General features: G+C 36.9%; 1 protein-coding gene across 1 annotated transcript; it reads right to left on the reverse strand.

Annotated features, from left to right (window-relative positions):
• Window positions 1–19,653: 19,653 nt before the first annotated feature.
• Window positions 19,654–21,670, reverse strand: LOC137407075 (major centromere autoantigen B-like). The gene is made up of 3 exons (XM_068093681.1): window positions 21,630–21,670; window positions 20,841–20,926; window positions 19,654–20,018 (listed from the first exon to the last, which is right to left on the reverse strand). Exons 1-3 carry the CDS (start codon window positions 21,668–21,670, stop codon window positions 19,654–19,656), a joined length of 492 nt encoding a protein of 163 aa, XP_067949782.1.
• Between the last annotated feature and the right edge of the window lie 1,744 nt (window positions 21,671–23,414).

Consider the following 23,414-nt stretch of genomic DNA (forward strand, 5'->3'; position numbering starts at 1 on the left):
TTGTGTCTCAAAGCAAAAATTTGCTTGAAATTTCACTCATATCTCAAATTTTCCGTTTGTTGAAACACTTGTATGTCAAAATATGACGGTAGCCCACATACATGCACAGCACATTTCCGTGAAAACTCATCACAGAATCAAGTATTCATTGAGTTTAGCATTGGGTTTCGCTTTAGCAATTTGCAGTAGGAGTGCGGCTGCAGTAGCAGTAAATTTCTACTGCACAGTAGAAAGTTCTAATGCAGTGTAAAATTATTGCATACTATTCTGCAATGACACAGTGCAGTTTTAATGTGTCACAACTCTAGTAGTATTAAAAATTAGAAAACAGAAGTATCTGATTATGTTTGTTTATGTATTTTAGGAGTTGCTCTATGAAAGAGAGCGTGGTCTGAAAGATGCAGCTGAGAAAGCTGTACAGGAAGTCGATAAACTACACAACAAGAAGTTTCCAGGACATCAAGTAGGCCTCTAGGCTACTAACTCCAATAGGCTACAGCTAGTATCATTAGATTGACTAAAGCAGCGCAACCAAATAGGCAACATACTCCTTTTCTTCTGTTTATCACTTGGTGTAGTTCCCATAGTTTTTACGCATTTCTGTTATGAGTCGTCAAATCTTCTTGCGCTATCTTCATCTAGGGACTTACCCACTTAATGATGTTTAGTTTGATATAATTATTATTGCATTTTTTTATTATAGTGGTTATAAGTAGATGTCTGTTCTTTTAGAGAATCTCGCAACATATAAAATTGAAATATTTCACCAGAAGGTATATTTTTCAAGAGGGCAATCTTATAACTATGTAATGCAGTTGCCTAACTCACTGTCTCAGTATCTGAATGCAAATTATAATTTATGTATTGCATTGAATATCAATTATAATTCAGCAATGTTGCAAGCTACTACCTAAAAGTTTACCACTAATAAAAAAAGTAGGAAAAAAGTGACACAAAAGCACCCTGTGGCAACCAGACTATAATGTAAACCATTTAATAAAAGTTGACTATCAACTGATGCAGGTATCTCTAAGCTATAAACTAGCTATGTTTTAACTTTAGCTAAGTAGTTCTCTTCATCAAACTTGTAAGCAATATCACTGGCTGATACTTTGACTACACATTAATAACTCTATGTATTGCAGTAGCCCTGACAGACGGTTTAACCACATCTGACTATTCTTGTTATTAGTGGATTGTGCAGTTTCCTGTTTGACTAGATTTTCTTGTTTGATTGGGTTTCATTTGCTACTTTTGATAGCGTAAGGTATTACAGATGTGGAAGATTGTTTTACGCCGCATACCATTATGTCCCTTCAAGGTTTACTTGCAACAAAATTCACATTACAGTTATTGGGTATTAAATGGTTCACCATGTCTTACTCTGTTGTGCTGTAGGTGCAAAATATGTGGAAATGTGATTACAAGCTCTTAAAAGCTCAAAAACGAACAGTTAATCGCAGCCATCACAAAAACGCCTCAAGTTGGAATCCCTTTATTTCGACGACTTACTCAACTCGACATGGTTATTGTTTTGACACGTGATGTTATCCCGTGAAATTAAAGGCCAATAAAAGGCTCAATATAAAATGTTTCGTAGGACTAGTTTATGACAAACACTTCCGGTTCAACCGAAAAGCCGTATCACTAATAGATTCTCGTTACTCCACAGTTTTGTTTCAGCATGGTCTAATCATGTAGTAATCTAATCATGTGACCCATACTTCCTGCCAAACAGCGCCAACAATTTCTGCAGCCTTTTTTCGACTACCACAAGTGACCAACAAGCTCGTCATGTTTATCAGAGGATGATATGCACTCCTTCGAACTAAGGTTATAAATTAAACGAATTTTTACGGTAGGTTTTGATATATCAGTGCTCAAAGTGACAGCATTATGATGATGATGAAATAGATGCCTAATGACAATAGACAAGGTTTTATTGAATGCGTGAAGTATATTTTGTGAAAATATTTCGACGAATGAGGTTGCTTGAAAGTGTAAACAGAAGCCATCGTGTTCAATTACGTCCCATTTGAGCCATTTTGGAAAGGGATTCCAATCTACGGCGTTTTTGTGATGGCTGCGATTAACTGTTCGTTTTTGAGCTTTCGAGAGCCTGTAATCACATTTCCACATATTTTGCACTCACAACACAGCAGAGTAAGACATGGTGAATGTTTTGATATCAAATAACTGTAATGTGAATTTTGTTGCAAGTCAACCTTTAAATTATGAGCTTGTTAGTGAACAGAAACATGCTACTATTATATTCATTATATCTTGTGAAGTAAACTCATCGACATTCCGTTTGACCTAGTATGTACATGTACATGTTGTCATTGTCGGAAGGTGTCAAGTCTGTCAATTATTGATGGCCTGTTAGCTGGAAGCAAATGTGATCGTAGCAAAATTAAATGGTACGATTATATTGTCAGCCTGTCGACACTGACCCATGCTTTCAACTGGTTTCATGCTGCACAACACCGAAGCACAATGAACACGGATGCCTGAGAATGCCAGCAGCTGATGAAGATCAAAAATGATTTAGTAAATCTCTATATTTAACCTACATAACAATTAATTATGTTTACTTTATTCACCATATTGTTTCTCTTGAAACTTTTTAGTGTCATTAAAAGATTCTAGATTACATTGTAATCCAATATTAACATCAACTATTAGCATCTGTATAGAGTAATGCTATATTTATTATTAAAATTTAAACTTTAGATAATGAAACTGATATCACTTTAATCATCAGAACTATACTGTTGTCAGAAATTTGAGCCAATATCGAAAAAGGGGAGGGGCAGCCACCGGTCTGCTTCCCTTCATGCCGCTGCCCTAACAATAGAATTAATTATAATAATAGTTATAATTATTATTATATTTATAATAATAGTATTATAACATATTATTGATAACAGCTAAGGGGTGCTAGCTACAAGATGCATGCGTGTGTTAAGCTTTATATTACATTTACCTCTAATAGTAATAATAGTCAGACCCACTCTTATAGTGATAATAGTAAGACCAACTCTTATAGTAATAATAGTAACAACAACTCTTATAGTAATATTAGTAACAACAACTCTTATAGTAATAATAGTAACAACAACTCTTATAGTAAGACCAATTCTTATAGTAATAAAATATATTAATATTACTTTCAACTTTTTCTTTTGAAGGCTGTTCTAAAAGGACATACAAGTTTTGCCCGTTCAGCAAATTTTTCCAGTCTGTGCAAAATATGAAAAAGTTAATTCTTCGATTTGAGCAATTGCTCTTTATTTTGCTCAGTTTGCTGTGAAATTTGTTTGTTTAATAATTTGGAAAAAGCAAAGATTAGCCGGTAGCATGCACAAAAGTGGGTCATAGCCTGTGGTCTTATGTTATTGATACTATATTTAATGAATGTCATATTAAAAGGCAAAACACAGAAACCAATGGAGAGAAAGAGGCGCAAGCCTGGTTCCCATATACGTCGCAACGCACCGGCGACAGCACTGCAACCTATTAGCGTTGAAATGGGAACGTATGCGCAGGGTACCGAGGAGTATATGGCGGGTACACGCCTCGGTACCCGCCGGGTACCAAATTCATTATTTCATAATGAACTCTATTCTCCATTTCCTTATTGATGTCTGCAACTGTTTCCTACTTATCAATAAGGTTTCATGAGAATAAACTGGCTAAAATTGGAGCTTGTTCAAATAAACTGTTATCCATAACGAATACTCAAACTTGATTGGCAACACAAAAATTTGACTTTCTAACTTATCCAATTCAAATGGTAACAGGGGCTCCAAGAAGCGGCATTGATTGGTTGCTTTGGATGGGGTCTATCAACAGTGAGTCTCGCTTACTTGCCAGACTTGTTATTAAAAATATTAGTGTGCAGGTCCACTATTAACTATAGATTACTAATCGTATCCTTCTTACCTGTATGTTGGGAGCTGGTCATATCGTTCTTACCTGCATGTCAATAGCTAAACATATCCTTCTTACCTGCGTGTTGATAGCTAATCATATCCTTCTTACCTGCATGTTGATAGCTAATCATAACCTTATGACCTGCGTGTTACTGGCTAATCATATCCTCCTTACCTGCATGTTGATAGCTTATCATATCCTTCTTACCTGCATGTTGATAGCTAATCATAGCCTTATGACCTGCGTGTTACTGGCTAATCATATCCTCCTTACCTGCATGTTGATAGCTTATCATATCCTTCTTACCTGCATGTTGGTAGCTAATCATATCTTTTGCACTGGCATTTTGATAGCTAATCATGTCCTTCTTACCTGCATGTTGGTAGCTAATCATATCTTTTGCACTGGCATTTTGATAGCTAATCATATCCTTCTTACTTGCGCCGTTGATAGCTAATCATGTCCTTCTTACCTGCATGTTGATAGTCAATATTTTTCTTCCAAGGATTTTTGTTATAAATAGAACTGTTGTTGTGGAGATGTATTGATCACGCCAGGCAGGAAAATATAAAAATCTAAAATTTCCCACTGTCATCATACAGCGGCAAATGTCACATACATGTATGTTGCTGCTCGAGGATGTCAGTTACTCGTCAAAAAGGTGTTTGAATGACATTCTATTACAAGGGGACTTAATGACAGTACAGTGCACCCTCGAGATATGATTACCCTGATATAAGATTTTTTTACCTTACGAAGTCAAACATTGTGATATCTTCACCTCGCTATGCGAATTTTATTTCACCATGCGATTTTGAGAAAAGTTTCGCCCGAGTTAAAATTTGGCGGTCGGTGTGCTCATAACGCACGCCGAAATAAAAAAGACAACAAAATATAGTTTGCCGAAAACATTTTCAGAACGTTTTGAAGAGACACGATGATCGACTTCTTTCATGTCAGCATTCCGCATGGAGAATTTCGTGTAAAATATGCAAGCGAGAGCAAATATTCATTTGTAGCGTTATTATTATATCTTTTACTATAACCTTTTAAGTCAGCATACGCATATAACTACAAGTATCTACATTTAATTCGTTAGCTATGGAATCTGAGACCGATACAAATGTTACAAAACGAAGGAAGAATGATTTCTATGTCAACAAAGTTGGATGTCGTAAATAGGAAAGCACCCGTATTATTAACATTGTCAAGGAATATGATCGCAACCAATCAGCATTTGCAATTATTATTAATACAAGAACTCCATTAAAGCAAGCACAAGAAAGAGCTTCCGACTGAAGATTTGAAAGAGCTAGGTCATGCACGCGATCAGCATTCAAAAGGAGCAACCATTTAGTAAAGGCGAGGAAGTACAAGATACAGAAAACGCCACATTGGCAGAAATATTTCAAGTGTTTAATTTGCTGATGTGGACTGGTACATTAAAACAATGCATGTATAATATATATTATTTATCTCTTGTGTGGGATGTTTTTCATATTTTATTTGTTTCTTTTTGATTTTGTTTTATTTTCTTGTTTAACCATGTCTTTGCATGTGGGCTTTTTATCTCCTGCGTGAATACAATTCATCGTATGTATGTAACTCATATACCTAGCTACTCAAAATAGTTGATGCATTTACATTACTTTCTGGAACTTGTTAAAGCCCTTTCCTTTAGGGTATAAATACGTACAAACTTTTTACGTATGGTTACATCGATTCTTGTGCACATTCCATACAAGAAAAACTACTGTAGCACCTTCTCTGGATCCTTCTACAAGTTTTAGCTAACTAGCAGTTTTCTGCATTGCACCAGCAATTTTTTTCTTTTAACCCAGAAGAAAAATTGGACAGGACTAGACAACCTTCTTTAGCCTGCTAAAAATTCCATTTTATTGCGTGTTAAATTAATCTTCAAGTGTACAGCAACATAATTAGAATTGATACCCATTTGCCTCCTCTCTGCTTTATTCGCTACAATATACCAGCTAAAGTCACGTTACTCCAAAGGTATGTACGTCCTGTATAGTAAATAGAATTTCATTTTTCTTTTCGGTAGCCATTAAATGGTCAGGTGTGTGAGAGGCCGCTTTCGATAACTGCATCGCTCGGTCTTATTGAATTCTGGTTGAAAAAGGTTTCAACCAGACACGCTAAATTTTATAATGAAAGTGAAGACAGAAACTTATGAAGGATAAAATTTCGTGATAACAGTTGAAATTCATTAAAATAGTTCAAAATACATACTAAAACTTGGTTTTAAGGGTGAGTTGGGCAAGCTAAACTGATTTGAAGTGAATTCAATGTTTATGTTACGCGTACCTATTGAAGGTAAGAACTTGGTACCGTATGATCTGCATTTGGTACACAGATTACAATTTTACAGTATTGCAGATTCTAATCACTAGGTGCACTTAACACAATGCAGCTACTGTAGGTAACTATAGTCACTAAAGTTAACATACTGTTTTGTTACTAATTTTCAATATGTACAGAATTTTTATAAAGTTTTGGACAATTTTTACTTTCTTTTTTGTCACTGTATAATTACAATGGTTTTTATACCCCGACATACGATTTTTTCGCCATACGATGCCAGCCTTGGAACGGATTAACATCGTATCTCGAGGGTGCACTGTATTTTGCTTACTTACCCATTGTACTATTTAGAACACATGAAGCTCTAACCCAATTTTATGTTTATGAAGTTGTGAAGCAGTGAGAAGTTTGTTCACTAGTACAGCAACCACACTTGCGGCATTTGATGATTTCTCAGAAGATATCATTTTTCGATGACATGATGATACAAAGCTTATGCTCTATTGATACAGACACACTAGCCTCGGTATCAACAAAAACTCAACATTCCCTTTGTCAACCTTCAAAAACTACAAATTTCTCCGGCTTACTCATTGGTCCCAATACCTCTCTCTACAGGTATCTCAAAGACCGTACTTTACTGCTGTTGTGTCTACCTCTTTGCCTACTGCTGCTATATAAACTTCTGTCATGACTCACATCTTTACCCCTCTCGCCACTTCGAGGTAAATGATCTTGTTGTCCAAAAGAATAACATTTAACGCTGAAACAACTGCATCGCATGACCACTATCCTTGCAATTGTAACAAACTTTATCTTTACAGCCTACTTTATATCTAAAAACATACTGCTCTTTGCTGTTATCTATAAACCTCCTGCTATCCTTGTCTTTATTTTATTGTCATCCCCTTTCCTCAGATTACTGACATCCCGCTCATCACTACTGTTACCATAATACTTTCTATAGTCTCTTGGACTACTTCTAGGAGAAAATCTACTTCTTGAATCATACCCTCCATCACTACTTCTAGAATACTGTGCACTATTGCCATACTTTGACACTCTTGCTACCTCCTTCTTAATCTCACTTTTCTAGTCACTACCCCTACTCTCTGCTTTCAAAAAACTGTCTGAATTATTTGCCATCTCACAAGTCCTCAATGCTTCATTCAACATATCCCATGTCAAATTGGCATTCTTCATCGGTTTTCTACTTTTCTATCTCTCAACCGGGTAACTAAAACTATTAGAGCTACCTCACTCTATCAGCATTGTTAGCTACTTTGGTATACTTGCTCAAACTTTCAACTCACTGCAACACTATCACTCTCACCAACTGCCTGTCTAGCCATCAGGAACATAATTATGCCCCTTAACAAACATGCTCTCTTGTTTACCGTAACACTCTTGGAAAATCTCCACTGCCTCTTTATTGGTAAAATCTACACCATCTACATCAAATTCTGCATCCTTCCACACCTATTTACACTGTATCCAACAGCTCTCAGTAGAGGTACCAACTTAGTTCCACCCCTCATAATAGGATTTTTATTACCAACTTCACCTTCATAACCTCCCTTCAACTGCACCCTCGGTACACAAATTCATCTCCTCTACAAATCTCTTCCATGAGCCATCAATGTGCTCACCAATCACCAGCTTTGGATAACTGAACTCCATTTTCTACACCATCGCAACACAATTTGCTCTACACCACAAACCTAATTCACTCTACACCGCCCCTCTGTTCTCATATTTAATTCTAACCTTCTGCAACCACTTAAAGGTTGACTTGCAACAAAATTGACATTACAGTTATTTGGTATCAAAAGATTCGCCATGTCTTACTCTGTTGTGTTTTAGGTGCCAAATACGGGGAAATGTGATTACAAGCTCTTAAAAGCTCAAAAACGAAAAGCCGCCGTAGATTGGAATCTCCTTATTGATCTGACGTAATCATTACAGTTTGGTTATCGTCTTGTCACGTGATGTTTTCACGTGAATTGAAAGGCCAATAAAAAGCTCAATATAAACTTAGCGTAGAATTAGTTTATGACAAACACTTCAGGATTTACCGAAAACCCTGTATTAAATACAGATGCTCGCTACTTTACAGTTTTGTTTCGGCTTGGACTAATCGTCAAGTCGTAATCTGATCATGTGACCCAATACTTCGAAAATAATTTTTGCAGCACTTTTCGATTATCACAGGTGACCAACAGGCTCGTCATGATTATCAGACAATGATATGTACTCCTTCGAGCTAAGGTTAAAAAGTTTAACAATGTTTTACAGTAAGTTAAAAGATATCGGTGCTAAAAGTGACACCATTACAATGACGATAAAATAGACGCGTAATAACAATAGACATGGTTTTATCGAATGTGTGAAGTATATGTGTGAAAATATTTCGACTAATGAGATTGCATGAAAGTGTAAACAGAAACCATCCTGTAACAACTACATCCCATTTGAGCCGTTTTGGAAAGCGAATCCAAACTACGGCGGTCTGTTGTGGCTGCGATTAACTGTTCATTTTTTAGCTTTTAAGAGCTTGTAATCACATTCCCATATATTTTGCACCTACAACACAACAGAGTAAGACATGGTGAATCTTATGATACCAAATAACTGTAATGTGAATTTTGTTGCAAGTCAACCTTTAACAAATATTAAATTTAAATGCTCATCTGTATCTCTCCAATCACAACACTTCACCACTTTGTCACCTCACAGCTTCGACAACTCGCCTTGAGGTACCATCAATCGTTAAACTCACTTCAACTCCAGTATTCGCACTCATTCGTTAACAATCGCAAGTTAAAAGTCAAAGTTTCATAAGCTGTGCCATGTTGTATGAAGTTATGTTTACTTTGATCAGTTGTGACTTAATAAGAGCTGTCTTTTTTCCCTTTGCTTATATACTGCCCTAGACCGTCTAATGCTAACTAATCCATTAGTTTTATCTACTCACCATCACTGCCGTGATCAACCGCAACGGCTTCGACTTCAGAGGCCAGTATAGCCTGGGCTTCACAAATTTCGTAATACAACAGTGAGGGGTTGTATTATTCTAATAGACATAAGTTGCAGCGTTTTGTTCTGTTGTTGTCATGTTGGCCATGAGCGTTTTATTTTCTAATTTATCTCAAAGTTTTCATTGATGTCATTCCAATTAGGCATGTTTTTACCAAGTTATGTTGGGTTTTATTTAATTTTCTGATTGGAGGAAGTTTTGTGATTGTTGTATCTGGATTTGAATTCTGTTGCGCACATTCCAATGTATGATTCAAGTTTCATGTGTTTCATTTATTACTTCGGGCTCATAAATTCTGTTTTTGGTGGTGTACTTGTTATCTATTGAGCATTGAGATTATTGTTTTCGTTGGGCTAGTTTATTGTTGTATTTATTATGTTTTCCATATTTGGCATGAATGGCTACTTTTCAGCATTTTTATCGAAGATTTTGTGCAAGGGTGTTCTGTGTGAAAATATCTGGCAACTATTTGAAATTATTTCTTTCATATGTTGGTTACAACAATTGAGCTAAATGGGGAGATGTACCAAATTGTTTCGTGTTCTCAACTGTGTTTTTGTGTTTGTTTCTGTTGCTGATTAAGGTTGGTGGTTTTAACCACCAACCCAAGCATGCAATAGTGGTCATAACCATTTGGTATGAGTGCATCTTTGTATGATTGTTTCATTTTGTCAAATTCTTGTCTGCTCCACTGTCATGCAAGTGCCAAGTATTACTGGTACTTTGCCAACAAACATTATGCTTTTTAGCTAAAGCTTTATACAAGCTAATATTATATAGTACTGTCTCATTATAGCTATTAATAATGCTTGTAGCTTTTTACAAAGCTTTTCTATGACCAAACATATAAATACTTGGGTTTTCTGTTATCAAATCAGTTGTCTCTGGAGTGTGCAATAAACCATTCCTCTAATTTAATACTCTATTTAATTGCTTCTGTGCAGAAACATAACAGAAGCTAATTGGCGACAAGGATTTCTCTTTTGAACAGTTACAAAGAGTTTTGTTCAGATTTTATCATTGATAAAATCGATACAAAGAGTTCTAGTTTATTACAAGAGTAACGGTTCAAAATTGCACCACTACAATGGCAGAAGTAGCAGACCTGATCAAGCTATTGCAGAAGCAGCAAGAGGAGCAGAGAAAGCAGCAAAAAGAGCATAGACAACAGCAGCATGAGGAGTTCAAGCAGCAACAAGAGGAATACAGACGTCAGCAAGATGAAAGAATGGAGGAGAATAAGAAACTGATGGAGCTACTACTACAAAACCTACAACGGAAACAAGAAACAGCTGCAACCGCTGTTCCAGCCTTCCCAGGTTTTGACCCAACAGCAGAGCTACTAACAGATTACATAGACAGATTCAACACATTCATTGCAGCAAATTCTATTCATCAAGACAAGATTGCTGGCACTTTTCTCACCAACCAACAGCCTACACTCTACAAGCAGCTTAGTAATATGGCAGCTCAGCTTTCAACACCCAAGCAAATCAACGACCTCAACATGGATGAAATACTGGAATTTCTCAAAGACCAGTATGACCCTAAGCGCTTCATTGTTAGAGAGCGTTACAAGTATTGGAATGACATGCAGAGGAAACCTGGAGAAACTATTCAAGAGTTAGCTGCCAGAATTCGTCAAGATGCAACTACATGTGCCTTCATAGACATTACAGATCCATTAGATGAGGCTCTCAGAACAAGATTTATCTGCTCTGTAAACAATGAAGCAGTTCTCAAATCTCTCTTCAAGGTCAAGGACAATGAACTCAACTTCAACAAAGCTATACAGGTAGCACAGGAAACAGAAGAAGCAGCTAAAGTTGCCAAAGAGACAGTTTATGGAAACTCGTCTAAAGTCAACAAGGTTGCTCAACAGAAATCAAGATACAAACCAATCCAGAAAAACAACTCTACACCTGACAAGCAGAAGGAAGGAAAGCTATGCTACAGATGTGACCGAACTAACCATACAGCGGATGACTGCAGATTCAAAGCAGCCACCTGCAACTTTTGTTCTAAACAAGGTCACATAGAAAGAGCATGCAAGAAAAAGAAATCATCTGCAGCAGAAAAACCAGTAAAGATGATAGAATGCACATCAACCAAGATGGTGAAACTTGCTGAAAACATCAAACTGGAGGGAGACAACTTCACACTTGAACTGGACACTGGAGCATGTGACAACTTCATCTGTAAATCAATATGGGAGAAGCTAGGAAAGCCAAACCTAAAACCTACTACAGTTAACTACAAATCAGCCTCAGGACATCTCATAGAGACGCTTGGCAGATGTGAGCTAACTGCCCAATTGGATGCACAGAAAGAAGTCAGACTACCATTTGTGATTAGTGCTGTACAAGATCTCAACCTACTAGGAAGAACGGCTAAACAGCAACTAGGCATCTCTATTGATGACAAGCTACAACAGAAACTTGTATCAACAATCACAGAGAACCAGCCAGATGGGAGGTTACAAATCAAGTGTAAGGAGATGTGCAAAGAATTTCCAGAAATATTCAAAGACGAGCTAGGATGTCTCAAGAACTTTGAACTAGAGATAAACTTCAAACCTTCAACAAAGCCAGTCTTCTGCCGACCCAGACCAGTTCCTATTGCCTTGACAGAAGAGCTCAACCAAGCATACGAAGCAGGTGTAGCTAAAGGCATATGGGAACCAACTCAATTCAACCAGTATGGAACACCAGTTGTACCTGTACGCAAATCTACAACAGGTCAAGCTGCAGGGAAGATCAGAGTATGTGGAGACTACTCCAAGACTATCAATAATCAGCTAGAAACACATAGGAAACCTATCCCACTACCAGAAGATCTAATCAGAAAACTAGGTGGAGGCTATTGCTACACAAAGATTGATTTAGCAGATGCCTACAATCAAATATTGTTGGCACCAGAAAGTCAACGACGACTAGCACTATCAACACACCGAGGAGTACTACTACAGAAGAGGTTGCCCTTTGGCATAAGCTCAGCACCAGGGTATTTTCAAGAAATCATGGAGCAACTGACACAAGACCTCCCAGGAGTAGCAGTATACCTAGATGATATACTAGTGAGTGGAGCCAATGCAGAGAGCCATCTACAAAACTTACGTCGACTTCTTCAAAGATTAGAAGAAAGAGGGCTCAGATGTAGAAAAGACAAGTGCTGTTTTGCTCAACCTACAGTAGAGTATCTGGGACACAAACTCACTTCAAAGGGAATCACTAAAGGAAAGAAGGCAGATGCAGTACAACAGATGCCAGTCCCAACAGACTTAACTCAGCTAAGATCTTTCTTAGGAGCTACACAATTCTACAGCAAGTTCATACCCAATCTGTCACAACTCACAGGACCATTGCACAAACTGACACGCAAAGGAGAGACCTGGAAGTGGGGCACTGAACAAGAAAAGAGCTTCAACAAACTGAAAGATATGCTATCAACTAATAGTGTCTTAGCACACTTCAACCCAGATCTTGACATTGGAATCTCATGTGATGCTTCAGAAACTGGACTGGGAGCTGTACTATTTCATCGTTATCCTGATGGAAGTGAGAGACCAATAGCCAATGTTTCAAAAACAATGACCAGCACACAGAGGAAATATGGACAAATACAAAAAGAAGCTCTCTCAATCATATTTGCTCTAAAGAAGTATCACCAGTACCTGTATGGTCGACGGTTTATCTTGGTAACTGACCACAGACCTCTTCTCACACTTCTAGGACCTACCAAAGGAGTTCCAGCTCTAGCAGCCAACAGACTAGCAAGATGGGCACTGGTACTAAATCAGTATGACTACACCATAGAATACAGATCTACCCAGCATCATCAAAATGCAGATGTCCTCTCAAGACTGCCAGTTGGACATGATAAAGAGTTTGATGCAAGAGAAGATGAGGATGATGTTGATACAGTATACACTATTCACACTATTGGACAACAGCTCAACTCTACAGACTACAATGTTCTAGCAAAGGAGACAAAGAAAGACTCAACACTAGCCACAGTAATGCGCTACACAGCAGAAGGATGGCCTGGTAACAAAGAGATGAAGGAGACTCAGCTGTCACTCTTCCACAAGATCTCAGATTCACTTTCTATCACTGAAGGTTGTCTTCTATATGGCAACAGAGTAGTCATTCCTGTCAAGTTACAACAGGAAGTATTAAAGATCCTTTACCTTGGACACTTTGGAATGGAAAGAATGAAGAAGCTAGCTCGAACTGCTGTCTATTGGCCTCGCATTGACTCTGATATAGAGGAGACAAGCCGACAGTGCACTGCCTGTGCTGAACACCAGAAGCTTCCACAGAAGTATCCTATACATCCCTGGATGCTACCTGAGAAGCCATGGAGTCGTCTTCACCTAGATCATGCAGTGAACTTCATGGGCAGCCAATGGCTAGTGATGATAGATGCCTACTCAAAGTATCCATGCATACACAGGACGTCATCTACTTCTACCAGAGCTACCACAGACATCTTAGAGGAGATATTCGCACACTTTGGATACCCTCACACCATAGTCACTGACAATGCTACCAGCTTCACCTCAGGAGAGTTTCAGCAGTGGTGTCAAGAGAGAAGCATTGTTCACCTCACTGGAGCACCCTACCATCCAGCTACAAATGGCGCAGCTGAAAGACTAGTACAATCCTTCAAACAAGCCATGAAGAAATCGTCACTCTCACCTAAATCTGCACTACAACAGTTCCTGATGCACTATAGAAGGACTCCACTTCCTACAGGATACTCTCCCAGTCAGCTGCTGAATGGAAGACAGATGAGATGCAAGATTGACACCCTATTGCCATCACCCGCACACATAGCACAGTTTCATCAATCCAGAGAAGTCAACCGATCGGCAGAAAAGACAGTTAGCAAGATACACAGCTACAATCTTGGAGCACCATGCTATGTCTTGTATCATGGACCTAGACGCAACAGACAACCTAGATGGGTTCCAGCCATTGTTACTAAGATATATGGAACTCGTAGTCTCAATGTCAAAGTGGTACCAAAGGGACCTACTTGGAGAAGACATGTTGAACAACTCAGACCAAGATACTCAACAGAAGAAGATCAAGACCCTGGAGATAAACCTGATATAACAGAGGAGACAAAACTGCAACTACCAGCCCCTACAACTGTAACAGAGCAACCTCCGTCTAGAAGAAGACCACGCAACCCTCGTCTACCTGATGGAGATGAGTATAGCAGAGACAAACCCCGAAGGTCTAAGAGAACCAGAAAGAACCTTTAGCTTAGTGAGGAGGTGTCATGCAAGTGCCAAGTATTACTGGTACTTTGCCAACAAACATTATGCTTTTTAGCTAAAGTTTTATACAAGCTAATATTATATAGTACTGTCTCATTATAGCTATTAATAATGCTTGTAGCTTTTTACAAAGCTTTTCTATGACCAAACATATAAATACTTGGGTTTTCTGTTATCAAATCAGTTGTCTCTGGAGTGTGCAATAAACCATTCCTCTAATTTAATACTCTATTTAATTGCTTCTGTGCAGAAACAGAACATCCACGAAGGTGTGCATAGCCATTTGTTTGTGTAATTGAAAGTACTGTTGATGATGATATATATGCAAAGGGATGGCAGTATATATTTATATAATATATATTATGAATGCGCAGATGCTTTTATATATACATAACATATATATTATGAAATAATGAAATGAAATAATACAAGAAGTATTCTAATATTCTATACTTACAGGAAGTGCAAGTAACTTGCAACAAATAAGGTAGTTATTTATTTACAGGTAGGAAACAGCTCATTGTCCTACTCAAAAAATGATATGCGACATCGATTTGGAAACTCAGAAAGTTAACCGAGTTTCATCAGCTATGCAGCTTTGCTCTGATCATGCTGTTTCATCATCATATGCTATTTCCTTTACACTCATCTTGTAAATATTTTCTCCAAGCTCTCTATCCGCGGTTGTGACAGGCACGTGTCAATGAAGCCTCCAGACATTCATCCCTTCTGGCTGAGAGAAGGCGGGTACGACTGCCGGAATATGGTCATTTATGGTGTTGGATCTGATAGTTTCACAGTTCCCTCATTAAATAGTTCGTGAAACACCAGCATTTATACGTCTGGTTAGCTCATTCACCTTTCATGGGACATATCTATTGGAGACACACATAATAGATTATCCAGCAAATTATATTTCCATTTGACTAACTATTTTTAGCCATAAATGGAATGAACTACTCCTCAAATTTAAATTTTCTCTCCAAATCTTCCCTCTTCTCGTCAAATCTTCTTTTTTCACTCTACTTACTCGACTCGCATCTTCTCTCCTTACCCAACTGGCATTTTCCCTCTCATGACTGGCGTTATCGGCAAACGGTCAAACTTCCATTATGCAATCTATTGAATCTGTGGTCTAACCATCTCTACTTGCTTTCAAGGTTTTTATTATACTAGGAACTCTCCACCAAGGTTTCACCTAAAAAAGAGGGCACGGATGATATTCAACTCCTAAAGGTCTAACACAATAGTCTAAACAACAAATTGAGGAGGTCGTCTTTTTGCCTTCTATTAATGTTTGTGACTACTGATAAAAGGATAACATTAAAGATGTGAACCATGTTTACTAGTATCGGTTAGCAACTGATCGCCACAAGGTATAAGTTGGATTTGTCTCCTCTGGTTTGCCATTCCACAATTGAAGTTTAGAGTTCATTTGCTGTGCATATTACTGCTGTCTATGCATTAAGACATACAACCTGCTATAAAAGCTAATTAAGCGGGCTTTCCAATGTTTCTCAATCTTCTAAAATGGAGAATTCTATTTCTTTGATCTACTCAAACGTGGTTTATTAAAAATCATAATAAAATTCAGCAAGCTATTTGGAATTTCAAACATTAAAGGTAATTTTACTATATACATGATGCAGTCTGCAACACATATGACAAGAAGCAATGTACTTATTTAGTACTAGCGAAGACTCACATGCAGGTAGATTAATAGATAAAAAGTGTAAATGAAACTCTCAACAACTACAGGGTTATCATAAAATCTACTAATCTGATTATTAGAATCTCAGAAACTACAGATGCAACTTTTTAACAAAGTTGCAATTCAAACTTTCTTACAACAACAGAACAGTGGCTTGCTAATACAGTATAGAATAGCTAATTATGAACAGTGAAACATGGTGAGAATTTCCAACTATACAACCACTAATATAGACTATATCCAAGAAAGGGCTGATTTTATTTAATACTAAATGCCTGGCATTGCCTGTGTAATATAAGTCTTTTCACAGAAAATTGACTTGTATTTAACATATACAACATTTACCATCATAACTTTTAAACTTTACGTCATGAGTACAGTGTTTTGCGCAGTTCAAATGAATTAAGAGAAAAACTACAGTAAAAAAACTGTAAAGGAGGTTAAATGTGAAATAATTAGCAAGTAATGGTAGATAAAGTATGGTTTGTTACAGTGGTCACAATAAAAAGGGAATTGATACCTACGCAATTAAACAAACTAAAAAAAATAAAAATCATGAATACATTGAATTAATAATAATAAAGATCACATAAAAATGTGTCTATAAAAAAAGGTTAGTTTTGCTGCGGAAGCAATCTGTAAAAATTTTGAATACAACTATACTGGTACTTTTGGATAATCAATCCTGGCACAAACGTAAAAATGAGATAACGAAATTATGTGCATCCGTGAAGCACCTGAGGGTACTTTGTCTGACAGAACCAAAAAAGAATGAGAGGCAATTCCTATTCAACAATGTCCACGTGAACAGTTTTTAGTTCTACAATTTCTAGCACTTGCCCTTTGCAATAACCAGAAATGGAAGATTGAAAATGTTACAGTTGCACTGCAACGGAACATTAGAAATTTAAACTCACAATTGAAAATTACTAAGAAAAGTGAATAACAGATTTTGAAACGGCTTTTAAAAAGTTTCAAAAAGCGAAAAAACGCAAAAGATAATTCTAATTCATATTAAAACGTACATATTTAGCTTTAATCGCGATAAGGAAACTATAAATGTGCTAAATCAGACACGAACGGCTTAGCCTTGTGGTTAGGTGCACGTTATTGCATGCTTGCATACGCTAGTTGAATTCCATTACGGTGGGGAGCTTTCATTGCAGAGATTTAGTCGCTATTGCTGAACACAGCGACGGCAGAAAACAAAAGATAAACGTTGAGATTAATATATATAGATACTGTACTTATAGTGAACGTACATTTTTTCTTTGTTTCAGGGCAGTTCCGATATTCTAAAATAAAAAGAAAAATCTAATGTACATGTAGTTTCTAGAACATTCTGTCTGTGTGAAGTTATCACAAACTAAACATTTAGACTAGCTAGATGTTGAAATGGTATCAAACAATAACCATTATTGCCACTATTATAATTGTGGTGTAAATAAAATAATCCAGTTACTAGACCATTCGATGACCCAAGGCTATGAAAAATGTGGTCGGGCAAATTCAAGTACGTCGCAATTTTACACGCTTCAGATATCTTTATAGGCAACTTCAAAACTTTCAATTTAAAGAGAGATTCTTTGTATGATAGTAAGAGAAATTTAAACTAGTTAACATTGATGTAATCAACTTTAACTATGTTGAACATCAATTCTTATCATCACAACAGCATTCAACTAGTTAAGTTTATGGCATGAAGTTATTTTAATGCAAGGTTAAATTTAGCTTCTAGATATTGTTGTTTCCCTACTGGACAGACAACTTCCCTTTTGATGTAAGGCTAATCTTCCAGGGTCTTTTCATGGTTTCTACTAAAATATTTAGTTAGCTTGAAGCAACTGAGGACTGTGAAGTGAATAGTCAACAGATACTATCATCTGGCTATCCACTCCATGAAGCTCAGAACTTCGAGTAATCCTGAGCAAATAGTCACCATATACTGTGGCTTGACCAGCTTCTCCACCATTTTTAAATAGCAACCACAGACCAAGACCAGAGTATCTAGCAATCGCACTTCTAGCAGAGGTTTTATTTGTTCAGTGGAATTGTGGTCTTCAAATATTTTGAACTCTATCAATCATGAGTTCAGAGAGCAAAGGAGTAGGAAAAAAGAAGAAATTGACGAGAAGGCAAGAAAGAGAGAGGGCTAAGGAGAGAGAAGGCAAAAGAGAGAGAGAGTGCGCGAGTGAGGAGGGGAAAAGGAAATGGGGAGAGAAAGAACGTTTCAACAATTCTTCAGTATAATTTAAGAGAGCTATTGTCAAAAAAACTCCCAAATCAACAACGTATATGTTTACAATGGCCGAAATTCCTAGTGTGACCTAACATAACAGTGTTAAGAGATAATGACAAATTCTACAACAAAATATTTATACCCAGTATATTTGACTGAGAGCATTGCACAAATGCGCTCAGATGGTTCATGGTAATTAAGATGATGGTATGTCAGGGTAGACACATCTAAGTATTTGAAAGACAAATGTCATAATATACTTCTCTAAATGACTACCGATTCTTTAAATTTATAACTAATATTGATACTATATGCTATATTATGGTTTGCTACAGCATTACTGAGTAAGTTTATAGGAATTCTTACCATCTTTTCAAAGAGCTCCCTCATTTCTATTATGCATTGTTCTTCTTTTTTTAGATTTAGTGGGAGCTCTTTCCATCTAAATTTAAATATCAACACTAGTAAGTATACCGCAAGGTTACTAGGACTTGTCAGTAAATTATATCATGATCTATCACGATAAATGATAGATCATCATGATGATTTATCATGATGATATCATGATAAATTATATCTTGAAACAACTTTTCAAGTGTTTCAAGTCTTCCACATGTTCTATTCACGTCATTTTATTCATGCATTTGTTTATCACCAACTCTTACATGCTGTGAAGTAGTGAAATCTCTAATGCAGTAAACTATGCGCATAGCTCGTCATAGCATTAAGGTTTTATGAAAGAACGACGGTCAGCTATATCTAGGTATATCCAGAGAATTTATAACAGCACACAACCTCTGCAGTCCAGGCAGTTGCATATATGGAGCAAAGATAAAGCCAAAAAAACCATCTTCACGACAATGATCATCGCATCATAATAACAGTTCAAGTGAGATTGGTTATTTGACGTTAAGGTTGTTTCATGACCTTGGTGACTACAAAGAATATTGATATACCTGACTATCGGAGCTACCATACATAGTTCACTGAGCATCAGTGGTAATATTTGTCAGCCATATCGATTAATTAATGAGTTAAATTGATGATATTTTTACTAATGTTTTTGTTAGATGTACCACTGAACCAAAACCCATAAATAAAATTATAAAATGTCTATATGCTCACTCCTCTTCCTCCTCTCCGTCTTCCTCAGTGTCATCTTCTTCCGTAGAATCGTCTTCCTCTGAATCATCGTCTTCTTCATCAGAATCGTCTTCTTCTTCAGAACTGCTTTCTTCCGCGGAATCTTCTTCAGAATCACCTTCCTCCTCTATCTGGTCTTCCTCTTTCTGTTCTTCCTGTTTCTGTTCTCCCTCTATCTGGTCTCCCTCTTTCTGTTCTTCCTCTTTCTGTTCTCCCTCTATCTGTTCTCCCTCCTTCTGTTCTTCCTGTTTCTGTTCTCCCTCTATCTGTTCTTCCTCTATCTGTTCTCCCTCTTTCTGTTTTTTTTTTTTTACTGCTCCCCCTTCCTCTTCTTGATTGGATTCTAGAAAAAGTAAGATTCAGGAAATTTATACGTAGCAGTTGTGTGCCTTAAGATTGTTAGAGAACTAGTCTACAATCTCTGTTAGACTAGTGAAACCGCGACTAAATTTGGGGAATAGTTAATAGAGGAAGAAAGAGAACATATTTTTGCCATTTCAAACCACTAAAAGGGTGGTTTGAAAGAGTATATTGCAGTCCCAAGGCTGCATTACACTTCTAGGGCTATATTACATTTCCAAGGCTGTATTACACTTTTAGGGCTATATTACATTCCCAAGGCTGTATTAATGTGCCTTCGACGGCTATACTGCACTTCTAAGGCTATATTACACTTCTAAGGCTATATTACACTTCTAAGGCTATATTAACCTCCCAAGGCTGTATTACACTTCTAGGATTAAATTACATTTCTAAGGCTATATTGCTCCTCTAAGGCAATATAACACTTCAAAGACTACATTATACTCTAAGGCTATATTACACTTCTAAGGCTATATTACAATTCTAAGGCTATGTTAAACTACTAAAGCTATATGAAACATCTAAGGCTATGTTAAACTCTAAGGCTATATGAAACTTCTAAGGCTATGCTAAACCACTAGGGCTATATAACTCTCCTAAGACTGCATTGCACTTCAAAGGCCTCATTACATGTCTAAGAATCTATTACATGTATACCTCAAGGCTGTTGTACAACCCTCAGGCTTGTATTAGTTACGCTTCTGAGGCTACATTCAATATTCTGCCTTTCACAACATGTAAGTTTCTCCATGTTAAACGGCTTCATCTACACTTTCAATTTACAAATGGAAATTAAACTTACTGACTGATGATGTAAGCTCAAAGCTCTTTAGTATAATCTCCAAAGCATTTCCTGGGTTTGCAAGGCTGAGGTCGAGAGGTTTCTCTCTTAAAATACAAACGGTTCATGTAAGTAACACGCTGTCTACTTAGACTTGTAACAATACACAAAAGCTTTGATGAAGAGACCTTCAGGCAAGTCTTTGTATAGTATAATATACTCTTTTACTGTCTAAGAAATGCCTGTTATATAACCATTATCAAGTAGATTTACTTCTACAGATTCTCACAGTTTCAAGTAAAGGCCTAGCTACGCGTACACACGAAATGCACCTTCGGCACGTATTGATAACATTAACATAACATTGATAAATAAATTGACAAATGGGCATTGGTCCCAGTTATGTGAAGGATATAAACACCCTTGCTGAAATTTCAAGTAACTTTGCCGAAGCATTGTTAAGTTATTTGTATTACAACGTGACTCATCAAGGATTTGTGATTTCTATAGCGCCTGTACAATTATTTACTGTATATTGCCACATCTTTCTCAAATATATATTTTTGAGAAAAAGAAAAATTATATACAGTGCGCCCTCAGGATACGATTACACTGATATACAATTTTTTCACCTTACGAAGTTGAACACGGTGAGATTTTTACCTCACCAATACGAATTTTATTTCACCATATGCATTCAACAAAACTTTTGCCAGAGTTCAAATTTGGCAGTCAGTGTGCTTATTACGTCTGTCAAAATAATAAAGATGCCGAAATGAGGTTCGCCGAAAATATTTTCACAACGTTTACAGGAGACACGATGACCGACTTCTCTCAGGTCGGCATTCCATGTGGGAAATTTTGTGAAAACTGCGTAAGCAAGAGCAAATATTTATTTTTAGCGTTATACTCCATTTTGTTATAAACTTTTATTCAGCATACGTATATAACTACAAATATCTATATTTAATTTGTTAGCTATGGAATCTGAGACTTATACAAACGTTACAAAAAGAAGGAAAAATGATTTCTATGACAACAAAGTTGAAGGTCATAAATAAGAAAAAAGCTTTCATAATGTTTATATTGCCAAGAAATCATCGCAATCAAGGAATTGGTCTCAATCAATTAACAATTGCGATTATTGTTATTAAAAACAAGAAAATCGTTAAAGCAAATACAAGGAGGAGCTTAGAACTGACGACTTGAAGGAGTTTGAGGCCATGCACGAGATCAGCATTCAAGTGAAGCAACTATTTAGTAGTGGCCAGAGCCGTATAGCTTCATAGAGTCCCGCTACCAACAGAAGTGTGTATGGGAGCTCGCTTGATTCCAAGCAAACAGGCCACGCCTACTATTTTTATATAAGTTATAATGGAGAGGCCGCAACATTAATCAACAAAACTACTCCCATTGGGAGTTGCTCTGAAATTGATTGTTGTATTATCCACCATTTAAAAAAGGAAAAAAATTTCCTACAAAAAACTACTGATAACATTTTTGTAAAAACGTAAAGTAAATGCAAAAAAGAGCAGTTTGAGAGTGAGGTATGAATATTCCATCAGAGATCATATGTCGATCGGGTTCGTTTGGGAACAGCGTTTTTTTTGTTTCTGTTCTCTGACGTGAGACTTTGTAGAGTTATACGATTCTAACAGTACAGAGCTGTATAACTTCACAGAGTTTCGCGACTAACGAAAGCGTATATCGGAGCTTGCACGGCTCCAAACAAACAAGCCACACCCACTACTTTTTTATATAAGTTTTAATAGAGAGGTCGCCACACTAACCAACAAAAATTACTCCCATTGGCAGTCACTGTGAAATTGATTGTTGTATTATACACCATTTAAAAAAGGAAAAACCCCTATACCAGATACTAAAAATGATTTTTTTGTAATAGAGTAAAGTGAATGCAAAAAAGGGAGGTATTAAGAGCGAGGTAAGAATATTCCATTAGAGATCAGTATGTCCATCGGGTTTGTTTGGAATCAAGTGTTTTTGTTTCCAGTTTTTCATGCGAGACTATGTGAAGCTATAAGGCTTTGGTAGTAGCAAGGATGTAGAAGAGACAGAAGAACCTACATCGGCAGAAAATTTTCAAGTGTTTAATTTACTGGTAAGAACTGGTAAATAAAGACCTTCCTTCTAGGGTACATTTCATACAAGATAAACTACTGTACAACCTTCTCTGGATCCATTTACAAACATTGGCACGCGAGCAATTTTCTGCATTGCACCAGCATTTACACTGCACCAGCAAGCATCATCTTCAATAAGTGATCAAGTAGGAACAAACTGATCAAACTGCACTCACTGAAACGTGCAAACGTATCAGTGAGTGCAGTTTGCAGCCAAACTAGCATTATGTGTGCAATGGAAGTGGAGTTATGAGCACCGATCCATTGTAAGCTGTGTTAAGATAGCTGCAAGATTGCTATTAAGTAACATGCCATAAATCTGAATATTTATAAGTTATACAACAGTAATTTATCAAACGATACAAATACAGTCAAACATGGATAACTCGTCCACGGATAGCTCGAACACATGGTTAATTCGAACATTTCCTTTGGTCCGTTCCCACGTAATGAT

This window comes from Watersipora subatra, chromosome 10, assembly GCF_963576615.1.
Source record: "Watersipora subatra chromosome 10, tzWatSuba1.1, whole genome shotgun sequence".
Classification (NCBI taxonomy): domain Eukaryota; kingdom Metazoa; phylum Bryozoa; class Gymnolaemata; order Cheilostomatida; family Watersiporidae; genus Watersipora; species Watersipora subatra.